Here is a 12,870-nt window from a genome sequence, read left to right as displayed (position 1 = left end):
AAGAAGGGGTTAAGAGGATGTGGGGGGGAGGAACGCCATCACCTCCCCCCAGTGAGTGAAGGGTGGTCCGTTAAAGGACTCCGGGGGGCGTGGCCCTGTCAGAAGCCTATGGAGGTGTGGGCCAAAGACACGCCCCCAAGCGGTGACCCGGGGGAGCTCCTAGTCGGGGAGACTCCCCCGATATAGTGTTAACCCTTCCCTGTGTCTCCAGCAAATGGGCTGGAGCCGGATAGTCGTTAGGACCAATGCCTAAGCCAATGCCTCTCATTCCTGAATTCAATAAAGTTGTGGCCTAATTCGCCCATTTAACCTTAAACCATGGTGTCTCGTGTCTTTATCCTGGTGGGGGGCGGGAACTCGCCACGCAACTGATGAGCTCCATTTCGTGCCACAACTGCTAGGAACCAATAGGAATATGACCTGCTTTTGAGGTGGTTCCATTTCACACGCATGTGGATATGGGGTTGGAATAGCCTACAGCAAAAGAAGGGTGAGGAAACTCTCAGGGTGTGGGGCAAACAGGTTCAGGGGCTACAGGTTCAGTTAGTAGAACAGGCTTCCCTTCCTTGTTTTCACTACCTGTCCAATATGAGTAATTCGTTGGGAGCTCCTAGTTGATGATTACACAGACAATAAGAACCTTACTCTGCATCAATTGCTACTTAGTTGGGCTGCTCATTGGAAGACTGCCGCCAATAACTGATCAAGATATCCAGAGCAGTTTGTATCCTGTTGCATTTCTGTGGCAGTGCAAGGGGGAAATTAGCAGGGGGTGCAGAGTTTGGCCTTCATTTATGAAGCACAGGGAAGTTGTTCTTCCAAAGGTGTATTTGAACATATGAGGTAAGCACTACCTGTGGGACTCTCTGGGAGGCAGAAGAATTGCTCAGTGAGACAGCTGGGGAGCAGTAGGTAGGAGCCCAAACTCTGTTGCTTCCCTTTAATAGAAGTTAAGAGAAATTCTAAGCCCTTGGCACACACTGTCATTTGTAGGAACACAGAATGTGGATCGCCACCCCGTCGGATTGTGTTTCTGGGTGGGGACGACTGTCCCTGTAAGGCAGGGGTCAGCAAACCTTTTCAGCAGGGGGCCAGTCTACCATCCCTCAGACATTGTGGGGGCCCGGACTATATTTTAGGGGAAAATAAATGAACTAATTCCTATGCCCTACAAATAACCCAGAGATGCATTTTAAATAAAAGGACACATTCTACTCATGTAAAAACACACTGATTCCTGGATTCAGGCCGGATTTAGAAGCCAATTGGGCCGGATCCAGCCCCTGGGCCTTAGTTTGCCAACCCATGCTTTAATGTGCCCACGGTGGAGGTGCAAGGAGGGAAACCGTAGCCTGAGCATGTGTGTTTATTCTTAGTCCCATTCAGTCTGAAACTGCAAAAGTGATTCATCCTAACAAGAGGTGAGAGTGAGTACAGGAAACCTGAACAGCTTCTCCTAAGATGCTATAAGCTCTTAGGTATCTCACTCTTGCCCTGGTGGTGGTGGCTTAAAAAAATGAAAACTTCAAAATGCCAAAGTGCTTGACAAGTTACTCCCCAGCATTCCTTAGAAAATGAACAATTTGCAGTCACTGCCATTTAGAAAAGAGGGACACTACCCTAACCCGCGGGGTCATGGTTTTGCCAAAAACCTAATCTCATCGGATTCACTCAAAAGCGGTGCCAAACACCAGCAAATGGCTCCCTGCAAAAATTTATGGAATATGCAGAAATGGCAAAACTTACTTGAAAAATAATAAATCAAGATAACAAATGGCTTATTGAATATTTACAAATAAACTGCAAACAGATTAGAACACCGGCAGGATTCTTGTAATAACTTGCAGTTTTATAAGAGTATATGTTTAAAGTAGATGAATAAATGAGAAAATAAAGTTAATTCGGATATGCAGAAAGAGGGGGAAGGAAGTAAAGTTTTGAGATTTTAAAATGATTATAAAACTATTGAAATGTATAAAAGTACATTCAATCTACATTGAACTTGTCCCTATGCTTCTGTCGCTATGCTTAGTCTCTGGTGAGACTAAGAAATGGATTGGGCTGCTACACAAATTAGACTCCATTCTCTGTCTTTTTCATTAGAGCCCATTCACTTTCTCCCGTAGAAGACTGGGGGAGGATCTAACGCAGTCTAGACAAGAGAAATACGGTGTATATCCCATTACTTTCTACCATATACTGCAGCTCAATGGCTGCCATTTTGTTCTTCCTAAATGGAAAAATAGTGCTGCAGTGAGTCGACATGGTAGGTGTGGGGTGGATTTGCCTTGATTGTACCTATATCTGTTGCAGGGCCACCTTTACCCAGGGGTGCAAGGGGTGCGGGGCACCCAGGTGCCAAATTCGGGGGGGGGGGCGCCAAATGTATACCTACTGTCCCTCTTGATTGGCGGCAGTGCAAAGCAATGGAGCGAAAGTCCCTGCCCCCTCCTCCCTCGCTCTGTTACTCTGTAGCGTCAAATATTCCTGAGTCAGGAAACAAAAGCAGTCTTTTCTGCTGTGTCATTGTTACAGGTGAGCAGTCCCCGCCCAAAAGCTCAACAACTTTGAGTTCACCCCCCTAAAAATAGATCAACAACTTTGGTTTCCCCCCTCCCCCAAAAAGCTCAATACAGTGGTACCTCAGGTTAAGAACTTAATTCGTTCTGGAGGTCCGTTCTTAACCTGAAACTGTTCTTAACCTGAGGTACCACTTTAGCTAATGGGACCTCCCGCTGCCGCCACGCGATTTCTGTTCTCATCCTGAAGCAACGTTCTTAACCTGAGGTACTATTTCTGGGTTAGCGGAGTCTGTAACCTGAAGCGTCTGTAACCTGAGGTACCACTGTAGAAGTTAATTTGGGGGGTGGCTAAACTAAATTTGGGGGCGCTGGGCAGATCTTTGCACCCCGGCGGCACATGTGCGAAAGACGATCCTGGTCTCTTGCTGCTCAAAAGTGACTCCCTATGTTTTAGAACTGCCCAAAGCTGACTGTCTTTAAAAGGTGCCTCAGTTGGGATAAGTTTGGTTGTTATAACCTGGGGAAGTTACACCAGCCAAACAGGTGCTGTTCCCAGGCAACTGCCGAAGAAACAAACACTTAGAGAAAGCCATCTTACATGTTTGCTGCTGGCTTCCACCAGAACAGACTTGTTCAACGACCTTTCCTAGGCCAATGTGAATTCCCTTGATCTCTAGCCTCTACTCCGTGCCGCTTCAAGAATGCTGCCCTCTCATCCAAATGTTCCATTTGCATTATATTGGCACTCTAACCCGTGTAAGGATGCCAGCTTTTTCTGAATGAAGAGAGCGTTGCGATTCACCCGCTCCATGGAAGTGTTCCAGCATCACAATGGGCCCCTTTGTGTGGCTTAGAAAGGGTAGAATGGGCACCACCTGTAGGCTATGGTTCTCTAATAAGACGGACCTAGTATGTCAGCTCAGTTTTCAGCAGCAGAAGGCAGAGGCAAAACACCAAAAGGCAATCCTGAGAAAGAAAATCCAAAAGCATCAGGGGACAAGTCAGTGGGAGGATTTTCTGTGCAAGTCCTCCTTAGATGATCGGATATGCTGCAGAAGCTGATGTAATCGCTAAAGACTGAAGGGTTTCTTGTGACATAGCAGAGGTGCCCAGCCCTGAGGAGCAGCGCTCAGAGGGGAAAGTGATTCACCCATATTTTGCATGACTAATTCAGCCACCCCCACCCTCCATGACTTCCTATTTGCAGACTAGCCTTAGCTGATGTTTCTCAGTTTCCATTATACTGGCATGTGGTGCTCCCCCAAGTGGCCTGTTTAACAGAACACAGTGATACTCACCATTACTGATCATATTTTAATAACATGCACAGAATTGAAGGGATTTTTCATATATCTCTGCTCCTTTTAATTGCATCAGCTCTAAGGCATTGATCTGCTCAAAAAAACAACTTTAATTCAGTGAGTTTAATGTGCCCAGTGACTTCAAAAAAAGCCGTGAACAATCTGTCGGTGCAAGGAAAATATAGGTATAAAAGGAGAAGTCCCTGCATGCCAAGATTCAGGTAGGTGAGAGGACCCCAGCAGAGATTTAAAATCGGATAACATGCAGCAAAGCAAAGTGTGGGGATATAGGCTGTTAGACCTTTAAAATATGCCCTTGTGAGTTCCGAATTTCCCTCTTTCCCCAGCATAGGAAAAGAGCACACGTTTGGTAAGTTGAAAATTGGTTTACTTACAGATTCTTCAAAGGTCCGATTCATGTGCTTTTCCATACAGCATTCAAAAAAGTTGCACAGTCTGTAAAACTTGACTTAGTCACATTAGTGATGGTGCCTAAATTATTGGCATAGAATTCAAGAGTGGCTTGCGAGAGTCATGTGCTTCTCAAGTAGATTGAGAAGGAAAGAATAAGCATGATTATTTTCCTCCCAAGGTGAGAGGGAGAAACCTAGCTAAGCTTGGCAGGACAGTTTGACCTATGATATTAACCCCTTCATGCATTCATTAGACTTAAGCATGTTGATTAAATGAGGCTGGTTATCCCACACAATCTAGACAAACAATGGTTAGGAGCAGAGCAACAGGAAAAAAATGTTCTACCTGGGAGAACTCTTCACACAAAGGCCTGGTCCACCTCACACCCCTTTCTCATTGCATTCGTACAAAGGACTTCTCCAGCATGGCTATGAACAAGTGATGGTTAGTTTCATTGGCAAAAGAGAAATTTAGCGCTAGGCAGCAGTAAGGTTTTTAAAAAAATGTATTTTTATTAAAGATTTTCTTGGTTTACAAAAGTATGTGCAATGTCTCTCTCTCTTTTTCCCCACAAGTAACATTTTTTACAGATCAGTTTCATTTGTTGATACATTAAAAAAAATTATTATTATTTATACCCCGCCCATCTGGCTGGGCTTCCCCAGCCACTCTGGGTGGCTTCCAACAAAATATCAAAATACTGTAATACACCAAACATTGAAAGCTTCCCTAAACAGGGCAGCCTTCAGATGTCTTCTAAAAGCCTGGTAGTTGTTGTTCTCTTTGACATCTGGTGGGAGGGCGTTCCACAGGGCGGGTGCCACTACTGAGAAGACCCTCTGCCTGGTTCCCTGTAACTTGGCTTCTCGCAGTGAGGGAACCACCAGAAGGCCCTTGGCGCTGGACCTCAGTGTCCGGGTAGAACGATGGGGGTGGAGATGCTCCTTCAGATATACTGGACCAAGGTGGTTTAAGACTTTAAAGGTCAGCACCAACAGTTTGAATTGTGCTCGGAAACGTACTGGGAGCCAGTGTTGGTCTTTCAAGACCAGTGTTATGTGTTCTCGGCGGCCACTCCCAGTCACCAGTCTAGCTGCTGCATTCTGGATTAGTTGCAGTTTCCGGGTCTCCTTCAAAGGTAGCCTCAAATAGAGCACATTGCAGTAGTCCAAGCGGGAGATAACCAGAGCATGCACCACTCTGGCGAGGCAGTCTGCAGGCAGATAGGGTCTCAGCCTGCGTACCAGATGGAAGAGTTTTGGATTTGATATCCGGCCTTTCACTCCCTTTAAGGAGTCTCAAAGCGGCTAATATTCTCCTTTCCCTTCCTCCCCCACAACAAACACTCTGTGAGGTGAGTGGGGCTGAGACACTTCAAAGAAGTGTGACTAGCCCAAGGTCACCCAGCAGCTGCATGTGGAGGAGTGGAGACGTGAACCAGGTTCCCAAGATTATGAGTTTACTGCTCTTAACCACTACACCACACTGGCTCTCACTGGAGCTGGTAAACAACTGCCCTGGATACAGAATTGACCTCCATGGACAGCTGTGAGTCCAAAATGACTCCCAGGCTGTGCACCTGGTCCTCCAGGGTCACAGGTACCCCATTCAGGACCAGGGAGTCCTCCATACCCGCCCGCCTCCTGTCCCCCAAAAACATTACTTCTGTTTTGTCAGGATTCAACCTCAATCCATTAGCTGCCATCCATCCTCCAACCACCTCCAGGCACTCACACAGGACCTTCACCGCCTTCACTGGTTCTGATTTGAAAGACATTAGGAAGAAAAGGGAGAAAGAGGTGGAGGGGGGGAAGGTGAGTGGGGGGGGGGTCGGGTGGTGATGTTGCCAGCAGTAAGGTTGACTGACTGACTGATGGGTAACATGGAGAATGGCAGACTAGCTGGAACTGCATGTATGAGCCAAGAAATTAGCTCCCTCGGTTTATTCAGATGACTTTTATTCCTGCCCTTTTCTAATTGTTTAGGAATGACACATCCAACTCTATAATTCTATGATTCTATGCCTGGATCATCACTTTGGGAAGATTTTGACATTGTGACAATTAAACCTGTAACCAGAAATATTGTAGCAAAGGAGGGTAACGGAGGTGGGAGGATGTAAAATCCATACAGAACAGCCAAAACCCAAATGCAGTACAGTTAAAAGTTATGCAGTTGTTTTAAATTGCTATAAGAATTCAAAGGTCTCAAATATAAAATAAATATTCATAAATGCACACATATCTAAAGATATAAACCATGAGGCTGAAACAGTACAGGAAAACAATCCTGAAGCCATTTTGACTCTCCCAATGACCTCAAATATTCCTCTGCAGTAAGGGAGGCAAATGAGGAAAGCCTTCCCATTGTCTTTTGGCTTACAAATCCTGTCTTAAGGCGTGTTTGTGTATGAATAGGGTGAGCCGGTGACCTGGATTCAGGAACTAAAATATTAACCATCACAAAAGAGTGGCCAGGCTGCCCAGGTAATGCAATCAGCAACCTTAACAGGTATCCTGGCAGACAGCATTTCTGCTCTAGACCACCTCTTATGATATATGTATGATGATTTTGGGGTGGTCTTTGGCTAAGGGGGTTGGGCAATGTCAAAAGTCTTTAAATGTTCCTGTCTCCATCCATTCTTCTCTGACTGATCATGGACTTAGGACACTCCGAGTCCCATGGGGAGCTGGGCAGCAAAAGCCAAACCCCAATTTTGACATCAAAATATCAGCAGTGTTCAAGTAAATATTAAAGTGTTTAAATAACTGCATGTTGCTTTCAGGTGTCCAACCTATGTACTCTTTAGCCATAATAATAATAACACAGAAAAGGTGGGAGCAAGTTTATCCCCCAGTGAGCAAATGGATTATGTGGAATACCACCTATAAGTTTCCTCCTTATACCTTCACAAGTTAAAGGGATAGTTTTTCAATTTAAAAAGATTTTTTAAAATATTTTTACCCCTTAGATTCTGGCCCAATTCTCCCTCCATTTTAAAAAGAACTAAAACAGTGCATAGCAAATTAGCATGTCCAGGAGACAGCTAGGCACTGATCCTTTCCCACTTACATGTTTGTTTTCTGCATATTTAGGGGGCAGGCATTCCATTATATGAGCCCGCATCTGCAGACTGGCACAGGTTTGCTACCTCCCTAAGAACTAGGCCACTGTGATGCTTCTTGTACCCTGATTGCATTTCTTTCAGTACAAATATTTTCAAAAGCTTGGCTTCTGGGAAGTGAGCTGCTCAACAGCCGGCCTGGGATTTTGTCCCAACATGTAGTAAGCGTTCCCATGACCTCACATTCCCTTTGGAGCACGTGCACCAATTCTTGCTCACAGATGGCAGCAGCTTAATGCCGTTCCAGAGAGCTGTTTCTTCCGACATGTTCCTCCCCTTTTCCAACATAACAGGCAGAAGCAAAATATATACAACCAGAGGCCGCAAAGAGATGCAGAACCAACTCACGTTTACACATTTCCTATATGTTTTATTGTATTTTGCGTCTGCCTGTCAGGAAGTCAGTGGAGAAGAGAAGCTGCAGAATTAAGGATAATATTGGGAAAGTTCTTTAAAAAGAAGAAGAACCCATTCCAATTCACCTCAAAAATGGAGTCTGTTCAAGTTCCACCTCCAAAAATGAACTAATTCTACTCCAGTTCAATCCATAATTCATTCACATGGTCCTCAACTTTTTATTTTAAGCTTCCAACGTTTTACAAGCTGCACTGCTACAGTAAAATATACTTAAGATCAGTGCCGCATTTACGTATAAGCTAAACAATCTATAGCTTCGGGCCCCACTCTCTTGGGACCTCCATAAAAATTTAAAGGAAAAAAACCCTGGATGTACATTTCCAAAATATAAAATAAAAAACCTACATACAGCAACAGTGTTTTGTGTTGTGTAGGCTCCTATTTGCTAATTTCTATACATATATTCTGCATGGACAGGTTGCATGGCAACATGTGCAAATGGCTTTAGATACCTATTAGGTCCATAAATTACCATGTAGCATATATTCAACACAAAAAACAACAACAATTTGTTGTTGACAAAGGACAGCTGGACATATAAAGGGCCCCATTACCTTCAGTAGCTTAGTGCCTCATCAAACCTAAATCCAACCCTGCTTAAGATTACTTCAGCCACATCCAGACTGATGTTTTATTGGGGCATATTCTGCAACATGTAGTTGACACAATAATAATGTGTTAGTGGCATATTCTACTTTAGTTCTGTTATGTTTCCCCAATGCAATGATTGGCTGAATCTGCTTCCCTCCTGGAGCCTGATTGGTCTTTTCCTGCAGGCAATCAGTTGTTGCATTCTAGGATCCTACTTGCCTATTGATCTAGGATCCAAGCTTAGTGCATAACAAATTTAGTGAGTAAGACTCCTTGAGGAAGCATGAATTCCTATTAGCAAGCAAAGCAGCTGAGCAAAGGCTGGTTACCAAGTGGTCCTAAGTGTGCCATTTCATACTCTCTACATCTTCCTGTGGCAGGAAGTTTCAGGAGTTGTTACTAGGTCATTTTACTTAAAAGGACAATTGTCACATCTTTTTGTTTGACAAGCTGGGCAGGACAGAGTGAATAGATAAGTTTCATCAGTTCCTCAGATCTTCTTCTTCTTTGGTAATCAATCGTAGCCACGTAAGATTGTCTTCCATGAAGGAAGAGATCCCAACAAAAGACAAGTGGCAGATGAAGTTAATGGACTATGCCGAATTGGCGAAATTAACTGGGAAAATTTGGAAACAGCAGGACGAGACCTTTTTGAAAAACTGGAATAAATTTGCATTGTACTTGAGAGACAATTGTAAACAATTGACATTGTTAGTAGGGCTACAAGAAGTTTTGTAAGGTTAGAGATATCAATTATTATCGATATGATGTTTAAACGGTGTATTTAAGATTTGGATTTAAGGGTAATAATAATAACAAAATGCAATATTAGAGTAAAATTAGGGAAACCATTTCTTGAGGAGGAGGGAAGTCTCAGGCCAGCTTGGCCAAGTGGTTTTAATATATTATATGTAAGATGGATGCTTTGTCAATTTTTAAAAATAAAATTCAATATTTTTTATTTATTTTTTTAAAAAAGATTGTCTTCCATTAAGACAGTCTTAACAGTGTGTCCGTAGATGACTGTAGAGGCCAATTCTGGATCCACACGCCCTTCCACAGTGGGGACATAGTTGAGGGTTTATCATGGTGAGGGTTTGCCAAACATGTCTTCCTCTTAGCACGTTTCTCCCTTTCTCTCCACACATGACCAGTCCAACAAAGTTGATGTTGAAGAATCACTGCTTTGACACTGGTGATCTTTGCTTCTTCCAGTACACTGGCATTAGTTTGCCTGTTTTCCCAAGTGAAATGTAAACATTTTCAGAGACACCGTTGATGGAATCTTTCAAGGAGTTGGAGATGGCATTTATAAGTGGTCCATGTTTCACAAGCATACAGTAAGGTTGGTAGTACAATAGCTTTGTAAACAAGCATTTTGGTTTTCCTGCGAATGTCCCGGTCCTCAAACACTCTGTACTTCAGTTGGGAGAAAGCTGCGCTCACAGAGCTTAGGCGATGCTGGATTTTGGCATCAATGTCGGCCCTTGTGGAAAGATAACTGCCTAGGTAGGAGAAGTGATTGACTCCAGCGTTACACCATTGAGTTGGATTTGTGGCACTGCAGAGGGGTTATTTTGTGCTTGTTGATGCAGCACTTTGGTTTTTTGGATGTTGAGTGATAGGTCAAGCTTTTCGTAAGCTTCTGCAAAGATATTTAGGATGGTTTGGAGGTCATCCTCTGAGCGTGCGCGCACTACGTTGTCATCAGCATACCGTACAACAGCATACAGCCCCCACCTCCCTGCTGTTTCTTGTCAGCCAGCTGCAAAAATGTGGACTTCCTTCTTTTTGCTGGCTACATTTAGACAACCACACTGTTTCTCCTTTCTCACACCCACACAAGAAGGGTGTGCAGTAGCTAGTAGCCACCAGTTACCAAAGGCTAATCCAGTCAGCAATCCAAAAGCACTGGGAGGAGGTAATGGTGCTGATCCAAAGAGGATGCAGGCAATGACTCTTGCAACTCTCTAAATGCACCCAAAAAGTAGAGTAGAGAAAGACCGTATTGCCAGCAGGAACATCCCTTTCCTCCTTTCCCTTTGGTCAAAGGCCTAAACTAATCTAAAATTCTGCTCGCCTCCCGGAATCTGCCGCTAACCTGGCTTGAAGGTTCAGGTGAGCTGGGAAAGGAAACAACAAAAAGAAAAGAGCAGGACTCAACAGTGGCGTAGCGTGGGTTGTCAGCACCCGGGGCAAGGCAAGTAATTTGCGCCCCCTAACCCGTGGATTTGCACACCCTAACCCTAACCCCCAGATGTTGCGCCCGGTGCGGCCGCCTCCCCCTGCACCCCGCACCCCGCACCCCCCATGCTACGCCACTGGGACTCAAGCAACAAGCACCCCTCCCCCCCCAACTTCCACCCTAGCAGTGAGCTAAGGCAGTCACAGGCCTCATACTTCCTCTAACAAAAAGCCACAAAGGAAATGCCCTGCATGTGTGTGTTTTTTCTTTTTAATGCACCAGACTCAGCCCTAGAGAGATTTGTCACTTTTCAGGGCTTCAGTCCACTTGTTCAGATGCAAGGAAAGATAGTCCGCCGTGGTGCTTCAGCAGATGACAATGTGATGGAATGAGCCAAGGACGATGGGATCCCGGATCAAGTAAGACCATGGGCTGCAAAGCCTGCTCACCTTCACTTTCCTTCGGTTTTAATTCTTCCATCAGGATCTACCTGAAACTTTTTCCTCCTCCAACTGACCTGAGAGTTGTATCCCACTAGAACACCTTGCAATGCTGGAGGACATGCTATGGGCCAACTCTTCAAGTTGTGTGTTGCTGGGATAATTAATTGCTGATTCAGGCCAGATGGCCGTGCATGGAAACCTCTTGGCTTGTAAACTGTTTTAGGTCCAGGGTGAACAACCTCCAGATGTTGCTAGACTACAGCTTCCATTATCATTATTCCATTATTACCAGTGGCCATGCTGGCAGGAGTTGATGGACATTGGAGTTCAACATCTGGAGGTTCACAGTTGTCCACTCCTGTCTTAGGAGGTCATTGTGTGTGGTGGGATTCTTGAAGAATCAACAGCCATTGGGTTACAAGAGCCAAGACATCACAGAAAATACTGGTAGAATAGGAACAGATAGGATAGTCATTTATTTGTCTTCAGAAGCTGGCCATGGTAACAAAGGTCATCTCCTGCAAGGGACTTTGCACTACAAGTATTTTGTTTTCTGGTGATGCCACTGATGATATATTGTCTGTTCTAAATGGCAGCTACTTTCCAGATTCTCTTTACCAGTTCTGGTACCTGATATCACTTTTTAACCAGAGAGAACCAGGAAGAATAGTAGGAATATTATTCAGTCTGGTATCTCCAAGGCACAACATTCCTGGCATGAAATTCAGCTCAGGTACTTCAGATAGGCTGCATATAACTTAGGTGCACACAGACTTGTTTATTGCTTCAGTTGCGAGGGCACAATTAACATTTCTGCCCCACCCCAGTCTACCATTTCATGCCTTCCAATTGCCTCTTTATTCCTGACATGTTGGAGCAAAACAAACTAAAGTCTGGCAACTCTGATGTAAGAAAGGAAATACTCTGAGCATGTGCAGTTTCACATTTCAAACTCACAGCACCCTCATGACCGCAGGAATGAAATATTTTTTTGCTTCATTGATCCAAAAAACAACAACTATGAATAAGCACCATTTTGCAAGGAAAAGTACTTGTAAGGCAAAAATAATAGAATGAACATGTGTAACCATGCATATACCTGATCAGGGAATACACACCTTCTGCACATGCAGTCAAAGTGCCAAATAGCCACTATTTTTGGAGACAAATGGTGTATATCTGATCTGACAGGGGAAACTTTGAGATTAACTCCTATGCTGCTTTTGTTTTATGTGACTGAGGATAAGGATGATATAGGCTTAGGAACTACTAGTACAGAGATCCTGTTTAAAGTTGGAAAGATAGAGTGGGCTAGATGCTAGAATATGGCACTCTAAGCAACCTGCATCTAATTGGGAATCGTTATTAAACTGCTTGGAGCTGATATAAATGGACAAATTAACCAAACTGATATGAAGGAGAGAAAGTAGACTCTGAAGTGTTAACTTTACAGAGAGATGGACCTATTTTACAGATTGTTAAAATATATTATATGGAGATGGAAGACTGGAGACTTCAGCTATTAAGAATTAAGTTTGCCTCTATCATTTTTGGTTCAGTTTGATCACGCTGAAGTCACAGAACGTTGGGAATCAGATGATGATCATGATGATTTATTGAATTTATACACTTCTCTATACCCAGCAGTCTCAGGGCGTTTCACAGAACAAAATCAAAATATAAAACCACAATATATATAATCAAAATAAAAATAAGAAACCAATAATAACCCCCCCACACACAAAAACCCCCATATTTTACAAGGGCATAGGATGTAAATCAGACCAACCAAGGGCTTGGTTAAAAAGGAACATTTTTGCCTGGCGCCTAAAGGTGTATAATGAAGGTGCCAGGTGAATTTCCCTGGGGAGAG

At 43.9% G+C, this 12,870-nt stretch overlaps 1 protein-coding gene across 3 annotated transcripts in view; it reads left to right on the top strand.

The window, feature by feature from the left end:
- Positions 1–10,831: 10,831 nt before the first annotated feature.
- Positions 10,832–12,870, top strand: part of DENND1C (DENN domain containing 1C) — a 51,571-nt gene continuing 49,532 nt past the window's right edge. For all 3 annotated transcript variants that reach the window (XM_081175861.1, XM_081175860.1, XM_081175859.1), the window contains exon 1: positions 10,832–10,973. In XM_081175861.1, coding sequence (XP_081031987.1) covers positions 10,957–10,973 — 17 coding nt within the window. In that variant the 5' untranslated portion in view covers positions 10,832–10,956. The remainder of the gene's footprint in view (positions 10,974–12,870) is intronic.

Source organism: Podarcis bocagei (assembly GCF_964188305.1).
Source record: "Podarcis bocagei genome assembly, chromosome: 17".
Lineage (NCBI taxonomy): Eukaryota > Metazoa > Chordata > Lepidosauria > Squamata > Lacertidae > Podarcis > Podarcis bocagei.
Note: the sequence above shows the minus strand (reverse complement) of the source record. Positions and strands in the feature narration are given on the sequence as shown.